Raw genomic sequence first — 17,834 nt, forward strand, 5'->3', positions numbered from 1 at the left:
AGTCGTTCCAGCAGGAGATTTCCCTGACAACAGCCAAGATCGAACATATCTTCCACCAGGGAGAGGCACTGATAGAGAAGAGCGAGCCTCTGGATGCTGCCGTCATCGAGGAGGAGCTAGAAGAGCTGCAACGCTACTGTCAGGAAGTGTTTGGTCGAGTGGAGCGCTACTACAAGAAACTCATTCGTCTTCCAGTAAGATCTGAGAATAAGAAATTATTTCATGTTTTATTCATCTTTCCACTGTCTATCGTTGCTTGGTTCCTGGTCTCAAATAAGAGGCTAAACATCATGTTTTTCAGTTCTCAAATTCCCAGTTTGCAGTCAATATATAATAATGTTTGTTATTTTTGCAGCTTGCAGATGATGATACGGAGGTTTCGTTCTCGGACCGTGAGCTGGAGCTGGACGAGCCTGGTGATTTGTGCAGCCTGCCCTGGAGTGAACGATTGGGGGATGGCTTCCTGTCACCTCTGCCGTCCTCCGGCCGCTCTGCCTCCCTGGCGGCTCAGCTCCGGACCGAACGCTCGGGCAGAGACACCCCTGCCAGCGTGGACTCCATCCCCCTGGAGTGGGACCACGACTACGACCTCAGCCGAGGGCTGGAGAGCGCCAGCAGGGCCCTGAGAGAACAGCAGAGTGAAGAGGGAGAGTTCATCCAGAGGCCTGCTTCAACCTTGTCAGGTTAGATTCAACACACACAATGTTCTGATGAAAATTAAAGATGTTTTAATGAATGAATTATAATAAACTTTATTTTTCTTTGTATGAAATGTAAATCAATACCAGTCAATAAATACATGCAAATGTTGTTTTGGAGTTACAAAACTCAGGAAATGTTGCAGTCAGTCAAAAGAGATATTTATAAAGTTCAAACTGCTGTGTCATCATGACTCAGTCCAGCTGTGTGCACATGAGCATGAGACTGGATGCAACAACTGTAACGTGTTGTTTATTGAGAGAGTCTTAACTCTTGACCTTTCTAGAAAGCCAGAGAATGAAAGGAGAAGTTCTCTGCATGAACTTACTCGAGACATTTTCAGCTGCTTTAAAACACTTAAAGAACTGTAGAGAGTGAGGCTGTAGGGACTTAAAGATTTCGGCAAGTCAGTGCAGTGTTTTTTATTTAGATATAAGTGTATATACTACAATATTTATCACTTATTGTTCGGGACATCAACCAAAGATCAGCAGGTGAATGTCAAAACTGCTCAGTTCATGGAGTCAAACTGTGTAATGCCCACTATTGAATGTGTGTACTGTACAATGTTTCTTCCAGATGTAGTGATCCCAGAGAGCCCTGAGGCCTATGTAAAACTAACAGAGCAAACACTGAGGTCCTCCACTGGTAGGCAACAGCAGACCCCAGCATGCCACAAGTGTTTGGGGCCAGAAATAGCAGCCGCTCACTTAAACCACACTTATAGTCTAGGCTTGGACTTTGATTTGTGTTTTATTTCCTCTCTTATCCACACTTTGGGCACACACTGTAACCGATGGCAGCACTTTCTAACCCTGGGGGGAATAGGGTCAATTCCATTTTTATCACTTCAATTCAGTGTCTCTGCTGCCGCGTCCAATTGAGCAGGACTGAAATGGAATTCAGCCTAACCCTTCTTTCTAACTGGCTTTCTTAATTTTGTTTGACTTGCAGTGTGCTGTGTAGCTAACCTCTTTGGGTTTTTTTTGGTTTTTTTTGAAGTGCATGAAGTTTTATTGTCACAGTGAACAAGTCTGAACTTTTTGCTAAAGCGACTGCAGATAGGCTCCGTTCACACAGAGGCACATCGCTTTGAATGCTTGTACGCCTGATTCGAGCAGGACAAGGCAGCACTGCGATGAGGCTGAGACAGATGGAGGTGGAAGAAAGTCAAACTTTTAGGAAATGCAGCATGAATCACTTGCAAACTGCTCCAGGCACCATTAGTGGCAAGTGGTTGGAATAATCAATCTGCATTTCTGAATATACCATCAAATCATTTGTTGCTCTCTCTCCATCTTTGTTTCTCTTTCTGAACGGGGTCTCACTCCTACATATTTAATCATACTCTGCTTTCCTGATATTAAATCATGTTCTTTGGAGATGACCAGCTGATGTTGTGTCAACAGGGGAGGTTCCCTCTACAGAGTCACATGTTCACCCTCTGGACATGAGCCGTTTCCACCTACAGCAGATGGACAGCAGCCGCAGCCGCACTCCCACAAGCACAGAGATGGATGCTTCGTACATGGGATACGTATGTGTTGCACTAACCCATTTAATGAAGAACACAGAATCTTTGTTAATTCATATTTTCAAATGACCTGTATTCATTTTTCCTTGGCTTACCATCAATACTATTTTCAGATTTAGTTCAGTGCACACTTATACTTAAAAGAAATGTAGATAAAATAAACTTATGTTGCTTACACTATGCCAAATAGTAACACTATGCCAAATAGTAACTTAAGCTAACTATAACTCAACACATTGATTCTATAGATGCGGCTGCTGGGTGAGTGCCGTGGCAGTATTGACACAGTGAAGAGGATGGGCGTTGAGCTCAAGGAGGAAGAAGACACAGTGTCTGGACTGGCAGATCCCAGTAGCTCAGAGTCCCAGACATCAGGTAACACAACACCACAACTGATGCTGCATGCGTATATCCTGCATTACCATACATTTAAAAGAATATATGGATTATGCAAATGTTGCAGGGCTTTAAAGTCAGTGGTGGGATGAAATTTCCTTGTAGCGTGCCGTTTTACTATCTTTTACTATCTCTCATTCACATTCTGCATCCCAGGAGTGATTGAACGCTGGGAGCTCCTGCAGGCTCAGGACCTCAGTAAAGAGATGCGCACAAAGCAGAGTCAGCAGCAGTGGCAGCAGCAGAACTCGGACCTGAACAATCTATTGACTTGGCTGGGAGAGACGGAGGAGGAGCTGGAGCAGCAGCGGAGGCTGGACCTCAGCACGGACATCCAGACGATCGAAGTGCGCATCAAAAAGCTCAAGGTTTGTCGTTTTTAGTAAAACTCTAACCACTAATCGAACTCTGATCAGCCTCACTGAAGGTTTGCATACATTAACTGTAAAATGTAAATGTTTGTCCACAGGAGTTGCAGAAGGCGTATGACAAGCGCAAGGCTATCGTGCTGTCCCTGAACTTGTGCAGCGCTGAGTTTGTGCAGTCAGACACGGAGGAGTCCCGGGAGCTACAGGCCAAACTGAAAGACATGAACAACCACTGGGACAAACTGGGCAGCTCACTGGAGGAGTGGAGGACGACATTACAGGACGCACTCATGCAATGTCAAGTAAGTGTCAGTCATCATCTTGAGACGGTAGCTTTGATGGGAAAGTTCACTTGTCTTGTTTGAACACATTCTGAAAATCCATATATAGAGTACATACAGTACACAGTAGTTGAATCTCTACATTTCTCCAGGACTTCCATGAGATGAGCCACGGTCTGCTGCTCTGGTTAGAAAACATCGACCGCAGGAGGAATGAGGTGGTTCCCATCGATCCCATCCTGGACAGTGACACTCTCCATGAGCATCATAAAACACTCACGGTACAGAACTATTACCTTTTAATTCATAAGTTAAACCCTATAAATATAAACACTACTGTCAAAAGGGCATTTATTTTAATGGGAAGCAGTTTTTCTATTGCATTTATCATTATTGAATCCATGTTTTCACTATGTAATCCCCACAGCAAATCCGCCAGGAGCTGCTGGACTCGCAGCTGAAAGTGGCCTCACTACAGGACATGTCCCTCCAGTTGCTGGTCAACTCTCAGGGCAGCGACTGCCTGGAGGCAAAGGAGAAGGTCCATGTTATTGGGAACCGCCTCAAACTGCTGCTGAAAGAAGTGACCAGAGACCTCAGAGAGCTGGCCAAGATCCTGGACATCACAAGCAGCCAACAGGTAGATCCTAACTTATTATAAACTGAATATGTCCAGTTTTACAAAGGGAGACTTCTCGCATTGTGTGGTTATAGTTTTACATCGTGCTAAATATGAGCTAGTAAATACTAGTGTTGACTAAAAATGACCAAGCGAGATTTCACAGGTTCAGGCTTTTATTTCCCCGACCACTTCCTAAAATCTAAGATCATCTCTAACTGTTTTGCTTTCTCTATTTCTTTCTAAACATTTCCTTTGGCAGGATCTGTCTTCTTGGTCTTCTGCTGATGATCTGGACACGTCTGGTTCCCTCAGTCCTGTGTCAGGACGGAGCACGCCGAGTCGGCGACGATCGGTAACGTTCACATCTACCCGTACATGCCGCTGTATGAGAAGCCAGGTGTTTGGTAACCCCCTCTGAGACAGCCCATGTAGTAACTCGTGCCCCTAATACCCCATCGAAGGCCAGATTCACCCCTATCATCCCAAGATCTTTCCTCTACACCTCCACAACCTGCTCTACACTCACACCCTCTGAACTCTGAACTTCTCCCAGCCTTTTACTCACTCTCGCATGTTGTCTCCTGATAGAAAAGTGGGGAATTCTTTTTTCTTTTCTAACTTTTTTAACTTCTTCTTTCCTCTACTAAACATTTTCAGTTCTTTTCTTCTCTCCTCCAATATTTCCAAACTGAAATATTCTATCCTACAAATCTCTCCTTCCAATAGACTTTCCTCTAATTTCCTTAGTTTTATCCTCATAGTGTTGTTCTTAGGAATGCTGGCTGGAAGAAAACTGCTAAATATAATAAAAGATGATGTGATTTTATGATTAGTAAGCATGATATTATATTTGTTGTATATTTTAAGCCACAGGTTATTATATATCTAAAGATCAGTCCAAATAAGCATGTCGCTGCTTATAGTATGTGTATGTTACTAAATATCACTGTTACCTAAGAGAATCATGCATCACATTGCATAATTTGTAGCTTCCTATTTGCAGCCATTTTGTTGCACCCACAGGCCAAAGCACTTCAAAGTAGTTGTGCACTTTGAAAAGCCAGATTCCTTATTATCACGGGGTTTACAAAATCTATCACCTTCACATATGATTTTGTTGCTGCCCTTCTCTCATTTTGGGATTTCTTTTCATCGGTAGCTTTGTCTTGATTTGCCTGGACTGAAACATACTTTCTTTCTTTTACCCCACCCCTCCCCCTGTTCATTGCAAACAGCAACGGGGCAAATGTAGTCTGTCACAGCCTGGACCCTCTGTGAGCAGTCCACACCACAGGTACCTTTCTGTTGGTTTCTAGCACACCCAGAAGATAATGGAACTCATCAGCCCATGATGCACTTTGGAGGCTGATTCATGATTTCTGATCCTCCCCGAGTCTTAAGCGACAGCTGAGTTTTAAAGAGTTGTTGAGAAAAAAAAAAAAAGTACATCTCAATTCCACTTTTGAATGCATGTGCCAGATTAGCAGCTCATGATAGTGAATTCCATCATCTTCTGTAAGTCTAGACACTGTGTGTAGAGGCTAGGTGATGAGGTGAGTGGCAGCCCACGCATCCTTGATACAAGTTTGACAAGGAACGGTGCAAGGCCTCTTCTCCGCCAATGTCCTCGGCTGCTTAATATCGCTAACCAGAGGGCGTTTCCAACGTATAATAACAAATATTTTTTCCACGTCTAACTCTACCCTTGCTATTACTGAGCGCACACACTCCTTTTTTTCTCTCAAATTGCCGAGCCAGTAAATGTCTGCAATGAACAATGCAAAGGCTGAAAGTTTCTCTATCTCTCTATCTCGTGCACTCTCTCTCTCGTGGCATATCTTCTTCTTCTTCTTCTTCCTCTTCTGCTGCTGCTGCTGCTCTCTCACTCACTCACTCACTCACTATCCACCATCTCCCCCCACCCCTCAGTCTGTCATCCGTGAGTCTTGCCTCAGGTCTCCATTTTGTGAAGTGGTACAGGGGCACCTTTAGTCACCACATATGACAACCTGAGTGTAAATTGTGCATCACTGATATATCAATGCATTCCTGGAGTCACAGATCATCGTATTTAGAAATATTTTTAGAGTCTTGCAGGTTTTTGTTCTCACTTTGAAAACAAACAAATGATTTTTTTTTTTTACAGTAAGTAACTTATTTACAAAAATTACCTTAATGTCCTCTGATCTTTGAAGCTATCTGAGGGTGATGGTGACAAGACACAGTTTAATAACCAGTATGAAGCTGGTTTGTTTTCTTGCTGAGAGCTTGGAACTGGAAGCAGCCTGCTAAGCTCGGCTGGCCATCTCCTGACTCAGGCTTCAATAATTAATGCACCAATCTAAACTCTCAGTAAGAAAGCGAATGAACACATTTCCCAAAGCCTAAGCTGAACTACCTTGTGAAAGAAGCTGTTTCTAATGGCTGTGCTCTTCTTGCCTCGGCATGCTTTGCATTTTTCAACGGACACAGTCTCAAAGAGTCCTTTTACAACACCTCTAAGTATCAGCTGAAACTTGCAGCATGCCCTTTGTCTTTTATCCTAACACACTTTTGAGAAACAAAGCAAACTCACACGATAAATGCATTTGTTTAGCGCAGAATTTGTGTACGCCTTGATGACTGTTTTGTGACTGTCTTTGTAGTCGTGCTTATCCACCCAGTCTCAGTCAGCATGTAGATCACAATGTCAGACATTGTTCCAACATTGCTTTGAACCATGTTGGCAGCGTCTTCCGACAGCACGGTGCTTACATTAAAGCACTGCCATGCAGTTCCCCCGTCGCTGCACTGAGATCTTATTTGGATTGAAAATTGGTAGAAAACAGTCAAACAATAAAGTGCATGGAGAGAGGGATATTAGATTAGGGCATAGTTCAAGTGATGTTTATTGAATCAGGCTAATTTAATATGTCAGTTATCTTTCCTGAGTGTATTTTTGTGAACACGCTGGCACATTTTAAAGTTGCTGTTGTAATGTAATTAGACAGTTCTGAAAGTAGGGATTCAAGCGAGAAAGCAGATATGGAGATTTTGTATGTTCTTAATGATCCGTGCGAGGAACTAAACCCGAGTCTGTGCTGCATTGTTGGATGCGTGTGTGTGTGAGCAGGGCACACAGCGACGCTGGATCCGCTTCCTTCCCTTCTGACTCGGAGACGTCAGCGGCTCGTAGGTCATCGTTCCTGCGGCGCATCCTCTGGGTGGCGTTGCCTTTCCAGCTCTTCCTGCTCCTGTTAGTGGTCCTTGCCTTCCTGCTGCCAATGTCTGAGGAGGACTACTGCGCTCAGTCCAACAACTTTGCTCATTCCTTCTACCCGATGCTCAGCTACACCAACGGACCACCCCCGGTGTAGGCTGACTGCCAAGGGCGTCTCATCTCAGTGTTCGTTGCATCAGTACGACCTGAACAGGATTCACGTTGATATCCTCTAAACGGTCGATCATGTTGGGAGCAAAAAAAACCGAATTGTGATCATCCATTTCTTCTGCAGAAAAAAACAGCCATCATCTCCCGTTAATATCTTTGTGTGTAGCACATAGGATCAAGCATCTCACTATGATACTCTGTGTAATGATGTGTTGATTAAGGAGCATCTTTGGTGAAGAGAATGTTTTTCCCCAGTGGGCGTTGCTGTATGAGTGAACTGTTCGACCAGTGGTGTGAACAAGATGGAAACCGTCAGTGGATAGCACCAAAGTTCAATGCTGAAGTATAACCTGTGAATTTGCTTGCAACTCAAAAATTTGTAAAAAAGAAAAAAAAGGAAAGAAAAAAAAAACATTTAATATATCTTACATTGCAATTATTTTTTTACTTGTATTTTGGCATGCAGTTCTGATCATTGCTTTTATTTACTGACATCCCTCATTGTGTCTGTGGTTAAACAGCCCATTTTTAACTTACACTGATTCATGTAAAATTAATTTAAGCCAAGACTTGTTTTCATATCAAAGTAAGACACAATCAGACATCAGTCATCCATGGTCTTTATACATTTTACTATTTTATTTTTTAAAGATAAGAAATAAGACTTTAAGATTGAGAATTATGACATATAGAACAATTGTATATTTTGTATGACTGTCAGTTCAGTATCAAATGTATAACAGTCCAGGATTATTTAACATGTGTATATAATGGTAAAACATTAATATGAGAAATGTATGTATATGCGACCATCAAAAATGATGAATGCCAAATCCTCATTTTGATATCTGTGTTTTTATTTGATCGACTTCTGTGATTCTTTCATTTCCAATACTTGTTCAGTGATTCATATTCAAGCTTTTCCTAGAAACAAATAGGAAAGTTTGTTTTAAGTAATTTTATACTGTATAAAACAATAATACCCTTTACATTTTAAGTGTAGTTTGGCACAAGTGTAATGTATAAATCTAGATTTCTTAAAGGGGAACTGCATCCTCTGGACACGCAGTCCTGGAGGTAGAAACATCCAAAGACAAGCTGTGAGGACAATCCTGGATTTGGATGAGATGAGGCCTCTGGTGAGTGGGACAGTGCCAGGGCACATTCACATGGTGATGAAGGTGGTGATGGTGATGATGGGCGTGAAGAAGGGTCTCCAGTAATCTGATGATCTCATGATTTGGGCGATCCAGGGCCGTGGCATCCAGACTGAGCATCTGGGAGACAACCATCCGGAAATCCTCTAACTGTGAACAATGGATGAAAAAAAATGAAGAAAATATTTGAATTTCAACTCAAAATCTCCACTCTGTTTAGTATCTGATTATTATTGATAGGCTATAGAAGAAGGAAGTGTAGGGGAGGAAACAGAAATGAAAACCAACTGCAAAAACAAATATAAATCATCTTTATTATTTCTGGAACATTTGATTGTTTAACCATTTAGTTATTTTATTTAATTACTTAAATATTCTTGTTCAGCGTCAAGGTGGTGAGTAGTTTGAGAAGGAAGCGTACATTTTGGATAGAAAGAATAAAGACAGGTTACATGTGAATATGCAGTATTTGATTTATCTTTAAAAGCAGTAGATTTTAAATTAAATCCTCAAATGCTGGTTGAAAAACACATCAACAGCATAGTTGTATACATTATATCTTAGGATGAACCTAAGAAAATAGCAACATGTAGTTTATACTGAGTAAGTTGACATTTCTCCCCCTTCACATCATGTTGCAGAACAAAACCTCATGTTGGTGTTGCCCCCGTTCTTACTTCTCTCTCCCTCTCAGACAGCTGAGTCAGACTCTCTCTGAGGGTGTTGAGCTGCTGCTCGTCCTCTCTGCCTTTCTTCTCTTGTCTCTGTAGGTCGGAGTTCACTGAGCTCAGCTTCTTCTCCACCTTGTCCTTCCCCTCCACCAGCTGATCCAGCCTCTTTCTCTGCTCCTGCATGGTCTGACTCTGTTCCATGACTTTACACTTGGCAGGTCAAACAGAGGTGTTAAGTGAATCAACCATTAGAGGGGAAATCCTTACATACTTAAGATATTGTTAATTGCAGAAGCAACTTGCTTTAGATTATAAGTGCAGAATTACAAAATAACACCTCCCACTTTCCACCCAACAATACGTTCAATACACCAAACATCATGAGGTGAAAATGCCTCTGGATCGACTTTGGGTTCGAACCCTTGTCCCCTCTACCTTGAGCTCATTAGTGTGGGAGAGCTGAGCCCTGAGCTCAGTGTTGGACAGCTTGGTGGCCTTTAGCTCGCTCTGGAGACGCTCTACTTTTTTCTGCAGCCTCCTGGCCTCCACGTGAGCATCGTCTCGCTCCACGGCCAGCGCTGACCGGCACCTCTTCTCCTCCTCCAGCTCTGACACCTTCTTCCTCAGCAGCTGGATGTGGAGTCCTTTACTCTCTAGTTGGTCCTTGTTTGATTTTAACTGTTGGGGGAAAAGGAAGTTTGTGGTTACAGCTGCATCACTGGTCATTTAACACAACACCTACAGACAACTACAGAAATAAAAGATGATATCTTCATACTTTTTTATGGCAGCAGCTTGTGTTTAGAGAAGAATAAGAGACTGTGTGTTGGCTACCTTTCGCTGTAAACTGTAAGTCAGACATTTGCTCTCTGTCAGAGCGTTTCCTTCTTGTTTGACAAGTTGTTGTGCACGTGACAGGATGAGTTTCAGTCTCATGTCGAAGCCGAGATCCAGAGCAATACTGTCGACCATCAATGTTTCTGACAGCTGCTCCAGGAACTCCTCATACTGTGAAGACAAATGATGAGATATCATGGATAGATAACACTGGACTAAAGGCATTTATCACTAAGTGTCTCAATCCCATGCTGCTTTACTCACATGGTGTTTGCTGTGTTGAAGGCCGTCACGATGCATGTCCACTGTCAGCAGTTCAGTCTCCAGACCATGCAGTCTCTCCCTCAGGTCCTGAACCTGCTCCTCTGCGAGCTGCGCCCCCTGCAGTGACTTGTGCAGGAGCTCCGTCCTCTCCTTCAGCTCCCCAGAGACGTGACACAGCCTGGTATCCATCTCTGACACAATCTGCAGAACAGTCACTATCACAAAGTCTGTCTCCAAACAATATGGCAAAGATGATTATGTGTTTATGTGAGTCCCTCAGTGTTTTAACTTCTTGCGATTTATAGTTTTTACCCTTTAAATATGAAAACATTAATCCAAAATCAAATAAAAAAAACATTGTTAGAAAGTAAATTAAACCACAAAACAGTGAATGAAACTAGTAAAACTCACTCTTTTGCTTACATGATAATGCACCAGAAATAATAATATTATGATATAATTTAACGCAGAGCAAATGTATTTATTATAAGTACTTTTCTTTGATACTTTAAATACTACTCCAATAACATTTCAATGCAAAACAATAAACTTCAATCAATCACAGCTGAGATACACCGAAAATCTTACAATCATAAAGAACTGAGTGTATTTTCAAAGAGCAAGAAATAAGCCATGAACATGTTTATAATCATTTACCAGTACCGGTTCTTGTATAATAAAGAATAACTTTATTTTACAGATGTGCAAGATGTCATTCGAGTCAAGTTGATGTGATTTTGATTTCATGATAGTATAGAGTTAAGTGTTGTGCCATGAATCCCCACTGATCGCTCACCTTTTCCAGATTCCTTAAAATATCCCTCTCAGTGGGCTGGATGACATTTTCAGACTGAAGGTGCAACAGTCCTGCCACTTTTTTCAGGAATGTCTGTAATTTGTCTTCAGCTGCCTGTGCGTGTCCTTGGCTTGACTGTAGCTTTCTCTCAAGCTCCTCCACCTGTTTCTCCAAACAGTTTGACTCACGCCGAGCTGCCTCTATCACCCTCTTGCTGGCCTCAAGCCTCTCCATCAGGGTTTCTTTATCCATCTCCACACTCCTCCTTCCTACCGCCAGGCCATCCAACTCCTGAAACAGACACAATAACTTTGAAGAGTTGCACCACACAACATGATCAAATATTTGATGTAAGTGACGTTAAAGGTGTTCAAAAAGAAATTAAAGTACCACTTTGAGTGAGTCAAGTGCTGCTGAACTGCTGGCAGCCTTCCTCCTCTCTCGGTCCAGCTCTGCCACCAGCCTCAGCACCGTCTCTCTGCTGGCTTTACACTCCACCTCAGACGACTTTACACTCTCCTCCAAAACAGCAATTCTCATCTTCAGCCTCTCCCTCTCATTTGACTGTTCCACCTAATAATCAACCAAATAATGTCATTTGACAAATAATAAATCATAAGGCAAGGAAACTCCTTTTTTTGACAAGTACAAAAAAAGTAAATCTTAGTAAGAAATTGCCAGCATCAGGTGCAATTTTGTTTTGACTAGAGGTACAATTAATAGATTTTGTGAAGCATACCTCATCAGAGTTTTCCTTGGCTTCCATTATTAGATGTGTTGCAGGGGAAGTGAATACAGTTTGTAGTAGTTGTGTTACTGTTTTAGAAAATCTCCTGGCAACACCAAACACAGGCTTTACCAGGCTCCACTAGAGGGGGCGCTATCACTTAGATTATCTGAGATCTATTAATTTGATCAATTATAAAGAAAAAAACGGATAAAATTTTAATTTGTAGCACATGAAGTTTTAGGCTGATAAAACGTTTTTAATGAAAATCACAAAAATTAAACAGAGGGTGATGATTGTATATGATCTGAAGGTCACCGTGAGGGTTTAAACCCTTCATTTATACTTGCAGGTAGCAAGTTACTAATGTACTAACTTTAACTTTAAAACCATTTACTATTAAATCGCTTTCCCTTTCATGTTTTTTATGTTTATTATAATTTTACACTATTACAAAAATATTTGAAGAAATCACAGCAATAACAAGGAATACCTTACCTGCCAGTCAGCGCTCAGGGTCCCATTGAGCCCAAATACACTAAACAGGAAGTGAGCTTCAACCTAAACTTTATTAACATCAAACACCAGGAACAACGAACACGCCTCCTTGTGCAGGTTGTCATGTAGCTAGTAAGAAGTTCACCATTATATTTTCACGAACGACTCCTGTTTTCGCTGTTTTCTGGCAGCGGTTAAACTATATTAACCTCGACATGTGCTGAATCGACTCTTGTTCATTGACCGGTGAGTTAACTGTCGGCTGACGGCCTCATATTGACACACGGACTTGCAGCAGCATGCTCATGTTTACCCCTTCTGTTGGCTTGTACTTAAAGTTAGTACCTGACAGTGACCTGTATTTAGTTTTTTCAAGTGTTATCGACACATTTGCATTTGGTCTGAATGTGTTTAGCCTCTGAATCGGCAATGGATCACTAGTGGTTATACTGTTAGGGTATAAAATTCAAGGTCAGTGTTGTGTATTTTGGGTTTCTACGTCTTACATTAGAGATTTGAAATGTGTCGATTCATTTGCATAACGTTATTAAGATATGTGGTACCACTTTCTGGCATGGTGCCATCTGTATCTGTTTTAGCATTGTAAGCCATTAGACAGACCTCTGTTGGGGGCTGTTTGGCCACATATTAAGCAGTAGGTAAATTGATTTTGGTTCAGTCTTGCAGTCCTTTGAATTAAAAGAGCTAGCCAGAATGAAAAGCAAAGTCATGTCATGCTTAAACAGGATTTTGCACAACCTGGCAACCCCAAATTAGTTCTTATCAGAGACGTTCTGTATTGTAGAGCCTAGAAGGACTTTGTTCTTATAAAGCTTCAGTAAAATATTGATCAACCATTATGAAAGTCATTAGTTGTTGTAAATGGTGCCCTATCAGACAGTGATGCATGCCTTTAAGAACTAACTGATCCTTGTGTTGTAACTCACCTGTACAGGTGTCTACCTGACAACATGCTTCTCCGGAGGTTGTGGTCCAGACTGGGAGCACAGCGGCCTGTAGCGAGGAACCCAGTCTGCGTCTGTGGCTCGGCCAGTCTCTCCCAGTCTGTCCAGCTGCACGAGTATGAAACCAAACCAAGGACTCACTTCATCTTGTCTCAGCCATGGGTCTCAAGGACGTGTTATTTAAACACTCTTCACCAACAGCAGACCCATATGAGACGTCTATTTCCAGCTTTAAGTGGATTTAACCATTTTAGCAGCACTTTGTGTACAGATCCTGGGACACTGAGTAAATGTGGGAGTGGACAGAAGCGTTTTTATTCAACAGACCTTGTGAAGTCGATGTTAAAATCAAGCATAAAGCCAGTGACGGTGCCGGGAAAGAGAGTTCCCAAAGGACCAAGGACAAAACAACCGTCCAGAGCCAATCAGCCTTCTCTGAGTGACGACAAGGTGATTGAGCCCATTCAGAATCTGTTTTAGTGATGATGTTTCCATGACTAACCCAACCCTGTGTGTTTCCCTGTAGGATATGATGCAGTGTATTGCCTTTGCAACAGCAGATCAGTATCATTTGCCAACACTTTGCCACGACTTGATAAACCACGGATTCGAAGAGATTGACTTACCAAGAGGTACAAATCATTATTACACATAGATTACACATTTGCAAAGAATTAAAGTTACATACACTGCATGGAACAACAATGACATTATATGACAACTACATTTTTTAAATTTTAGATGCCTCAAATGTGCTGGTGATAAGCACAGACATGGCTGCAAAACCAGATGACAATGCTCTTATGTTCTTCTTCAGGTAGAAACAATGTGGCGTTCAATGTGTTTTTGTTTTGTTTCAGGCTTTGCAATAAATGTAAATTATGCAATGCTATTAATTTGACAGGTATTGGAAATTAAACTTTATACTTTTTGAGTTTCACAAAAAGTGTCTTTGGGATCCAAGGAAGTTGTAGAAAAACATGTTTACATTTGTGAAGCTACACTTTTTGAAAAAATATTGAAAATCATGTGAAACCAAAATTGAGAAATTGCAAAGATACCCTGCCTAGTTATAGCTATAACTTTTTTCGGCCAATCGTGAACTGACTTTTCCAATCTGAAATTTCAGGGAAGGATCAGTAGTTTTCTGGAACGTAGAGGAGAAAACGGTAAACAAAACAATACACAATTTATAGGGTAATATTTCAGTAGTTTTAAATAAATCTCTTGACAATGTGATGTTTTTTACTGCCTTTCCAGATGAAGAAAGTGCTGAGATTACTGGAGCATCATGAGATCCAGCCATATGAAGTAGCATTAGTCCACTGGGAAAATGAGGAGATAAACTACGCTGTCAGAGAGTATGTTCTGTTGTTTATCATCATGTTTATTTGTAGCGCCACACTTCCTGTTGCTGTTGTAACAAATCCGTTCCTTCCCCAGAGGAAACACAAAACTCGAGCGCGGCAATTTTATCCTGAGTGACCACATCGAGCAACATGAAGCTGTTCTGGAGAAATTTGCATTTTCTAATGCTCTGTGTTTGTCAGGTGAGAACTTGTGCTTGAACTATAAATAGTTAAGGTTTGTGGTAGACGCCCACTCAGCCAGTTTTACCTCTCTGCTTCTTTTCCAGTGAAGCTGGCTATATGGGAGGTGTCTTTAGACGACTTTGTGGAGTCAATTCAATCAATTCCAGAGGTACCCTGGTCACTTACCAGCCAGCAGCAAGAAATCATGCATAATGAATTATCTGCTATAGTTTAGTGTTTAAGTGTGACGGATCCTGCTGTTATTTTAAAACATAAGTGCTCCTGTTAATGCTAATGCGGTAATTTTGTTTTCTTTCCCTCAGACGCTGAAGTCTGGCAAAAGAGTTAAGTTGTCCTCCGCAGAGGTTATGCAGAAAATAGGAGAGCTATTCACATTAAGGTAAATCCTGTTATGTGTAAATAGTTCATTCAATCTTTCTATTTCTGGATTCAAGGATTTTTTTGTTACATACAGTCAGCTGGTGAGGATGTTTGTGTCTTCCAAGGAGTAACAGAAATGTGTTGACAATTATATTAACCCACTAGGCTAACCACAGAAGTAGGAAAAGTAGGAATTTCATCAACCTTGTATTTACATCCTCCTTTTACAGACACTGTATAAACCTGAGGTCCGACCTGCTTCTCACACCTGATTTCTACTGGGACCGAGAAAACCTGGAAAAACTGTATGATAAGACCTGCCAGTTCCTCAGTATCAACCGCAGGGTTAATGTAGGTAAACTAAGAAATGATTTTGACACCACAGCTGTGAAGGGTGAAGTGGGCATCTGCTTCATTACTGATCAAAACCTGAAACACTTTGTTTTTAGGTTGTGAACGAGAAGCTGCAACATTGCACACAGCTGACAGACCTGATGAGGAGTCACCTGAGCGAGAAGCACAGCCTGAGGTTGGAGTGGATGATTGTCATCCTCATCACTATAGAGGTAAAATAATTCTCTTATATCTTGTACAACTTAGAAGCAGTCCCATAATGCTTCAGTTAAAAACACTCACAACCTTTCCCTATAAAACAGTGTTGCCTCTGATACTATGTTTTTCTTGTAGGTTTTGTTTGAACTTGCAAAAATGATCTTCTGAACTGCTCCTCCAATAACACACACATCTGAATGGGTTACTAAAAGTGACAAACGAAGAATGCTGGACTACACAAAGGTACTCTGTCAGTAATATGTGACAATGTTTTTAAGAAGCTGTTGAAATGATCAAATATACCTAAATACTTGAAATGTCTTACTGGTCCTGTTATACAGTATATTCTACGGTGGCCTGGAGGTGCAAATCAACATTACAAAACATAAAACACTTTTACAAATTCTGAAACAAATTTACATTTCAGAAAACAAAACTACAAGTCTTAAAACAAAGTTACATTTCAGAAAACAAATTTACATTTCAGAAAACAAAATTACATTTTAGAAAACAAAATTACATCTCAGAAAACACATTTACAAGTTGCAAAACAAAATTACAATTCAGAAAACAAATTTACAAGATGCAAAACAAAATTACATTTCAGAAAAAAAATTACAAGTTGTAAAACAAAATTACATTTCAGAAAACAAATTTACAAATTGCAAAACAAATTTACATTTCAGAAAACAAAATGACAAATAACATAACACTTTTACAAAGACCAAAACACTTTTACAATATCTGAAACAAATTTACATTTCAGAAAACAAATTTACAAGACACCAAACACTTTTACAAACACCAAGACACATTTACAAGTGGCAAAACACTTTGACAAACTGCAGAAACAAATTTACAAAAAGGCCAACATCAACCGGAAAGGGAATGTACCAACCCCGGGGATTTTCAAAATAAAAACCAAAAATAAGGAAAACGAAAAAAACAACTCTTTTTCTCAGTATTCGTTTCCAAAACTAAAATGAAAAAACGGATAACGACTCGTTTTTTCAGTTTTCGATTTTATGCTCAAATGAATAATGGAAAAAAACGGATAACGAGCGTTTCTCGTTTCATGTTTCATGCAATTTTGATCTGAAGTGCAATGAGCCGGAAATGACCGTGATCCGGAAGTGACAGTCTCTGCCTTTACTGCTAGAGCCCGCAAAGTAAAGGGTAATGTATAGTTCGGAACCTGAAGGGGTTTATTTCTCCATAACAACCGACCAACTATACATTATCCTGCTTATTACACGGTTTACGAGTGAAATTAATTTGAAACATATGTTGATCAAAATACATGTCAGCCCGAGTCAAAACGTAACCTGTACTGATGTAATTGACTATATTCATGGAGACCACTAACACCTGTGTGATTGAGTCGCTCACAGAGGTAGACATGTAGTTTCTGACGCATGGACTTTTGCTGAAGCAGGATCGAGTCCGGCTCCACGCGAATATGGGAAGATTATTTTTTCTTCACTTTATTTTTTTTCCATGTGGCTGGTACGTAGTGCTCACTCACAGCAGCATATTCGCTGCAGTAGATGTGAATTGTGGCTTGAAACTCGCTGTTACTGTAATATGTTGTGTTGTGACGGAAGCGCAAAACAGCTGCAGCTGTTCCGTACGGTAACCAGTTAAATCAGAAACCAGTTGGGCCATAACACCGGCCAGATGCTGCTCTCTGATTGGTCCATCGCTGCGACCGTCGTCAGGTATAACAGACCGCTGCTAGGGACGCTGCTCTGATCAGCGCAGCTAGGAAAAGAGAAACTATGCAGGATATTTACCTTTTACCGTCATTCAACAGCTTCGGACTAATTGTGATTTTAGATGTGTGATGAAATGACTTGTAACTTGTTACAAGCAGAGTGGAGGCTGCTTCCACGTCGTGGCTGGAAACCAAACCTGCTGATCAGAGCCTCTGATCCATAGACTGTATAAAAAAGCTCTGACCCGGTGTCAGCTCTCCTCTCGTCCCGGTGGCACCGCGAGTCCGCGACACAAACGCACCCCGTAAACAGTAAATCTCTTGTTTATGAGATACCACTACACACATTGTAACACTGTATCAATCAATCGATCCACTGATTGATTATCAAAATTCCATACAACCTGTCGGGTTTATTTATCGCGAATATGCTGCTGTGAGTGAGCCAGCCACATGAAAAAAAATAAAGT

The 17,834-nt window shown here is 41.1% G+C and overlaps 3 protein-coding genes across 16 annotated transcripts in view; 2 read left to right on the forward strand and 1 right to left on the reverse strand.

Annotated features, from left to right (window-relative positions):
* Positions 1-8,109, forward strand: part of syne1b (spectrin repeat containing, nuclear envelope 1b) — a 74,192-nt gene extending 66,083 nt beyond the window's left edge. For 10 of the 14 annotated variants that reach the window (XM_085766486.1, XM_085766489.1, XM_085766491.1 and 7 more), the window contains 12 exons: positions 3-194; positions 356-683; positions 1,279-1,347; positions 2,109-2,236; positions 2,482-2,608; positions 2,786-2,997; positions 3,099-3,299; positions 3,431-3,559; positions 3,706-3,918; positions 4,160-4,252; positions 5,136-5,194; positions 7,013-8,109. In XM_085766486.1, coding sequence (XP_085622612.1) covers positions 3-194; positions 356-683; positions 1,279-1,347; positions 2,109-2,236; positions 2,482-2,608; positions 2,786-2,997; positions 3,099-3,299; positions 3,431-3,559; positions 3,706-3,918; positions 4,160-4,252; positions 5,136-5,194; positions 7,013-7,256 — 1,995 coding nt within the window. In that variant the 3' untranslated portion in view covers positions 7,257-8,109. The remainder of the gene's footprint in view (positions 1-2; positions 195-355; positions 684-1,278; positions 1,348-2,108; positions 2,237-2,481; positions 2,609-2,785; positions 2,998-3,098; positions 3,300-3,430; positions 3,560-3,705; positions 3,919-4,159; positions 4,253-5,135; positions 5,195-7,012) is intronic. The other 4 variants (XM_085766498.1, XM_085766496.1, XM_085766492.1 and 1 more) reach the window with 4 other exon arrangements.
* A 118-nt stretch (positions 8,110-8,227) lies between these two features.
* ccdc170 (coiled-coil domain containing 170) lies at positions 8,228-11,894 on the reverse strand. Its single transcript, XM_085766501.1, has 8 exons — positions 11,735-11,894; positions 11,386-11,568; positions 10,996-11,286; positions 10,200-10,400; positions 9,933-10,106; positions 9,534-9,776; positions 9,105-9,308; positions 8,228-8,577 (listed from the first exon to the last, which is right to left on the reverse strand). Exons 1-8 carry the CDS (start codon positions 11,759-11,761, stop codon positions 8,308-8,310), a joined length of 1,593 nt encoding a protein of 530 aa, XP_085622627.1. The 5' UTR covers positions 11,762-11,894; the 3' UTR covers positions 8,228-8,307.
* A 414-nt stretch (positions 11,895-12,308) lies between these two features.
* On the forward strand, positions 12,309-15,990 carry rmnd1 (required for meiotic nuclear division 1 homolog). Its single transcript, XM_085767622.1, has 12 exons — positions 12,309-12,466; positions 13,176-13,635; positions 13,712-13,817; positions 13,927-14,002; positions 14,315-14,354; positions 14,446-14,546; positions 14,629-14,735; positions 14,822-14,886; positions 15,041-15,117; positions 15,329-15,449; positions 15,548-15,664; positions 15,786-15,990. The coding sequence occupies exons 2-12, from the start codon at positions 13,192-13,194 to the stop codon at positions 15,816-15,818; spliced, it is 1,287 nt and encodes a 428-aa protein (XP_085623748.1). The 5' UTR covers positions 12,309-12,466; positions 13,176-13,191; the 3' UTR covers positions 15,819-15,990.
* Positions 15,991-17,834: the final 1,844 nt, after the last annotated feature.

This window comes from Trachurus japonicus, chromosome 22 (assembly GCF_045865225.1).
Source record: "Trachurus japonicus isolate A0001 chromosome 22, Traja_1.0".
Lineage (NCBI taxonomy): Eukaryota > Metazoa > Chordata > Actinopteri > Carangiformes > Carangidae > Trachurus > Trachurus japonicus.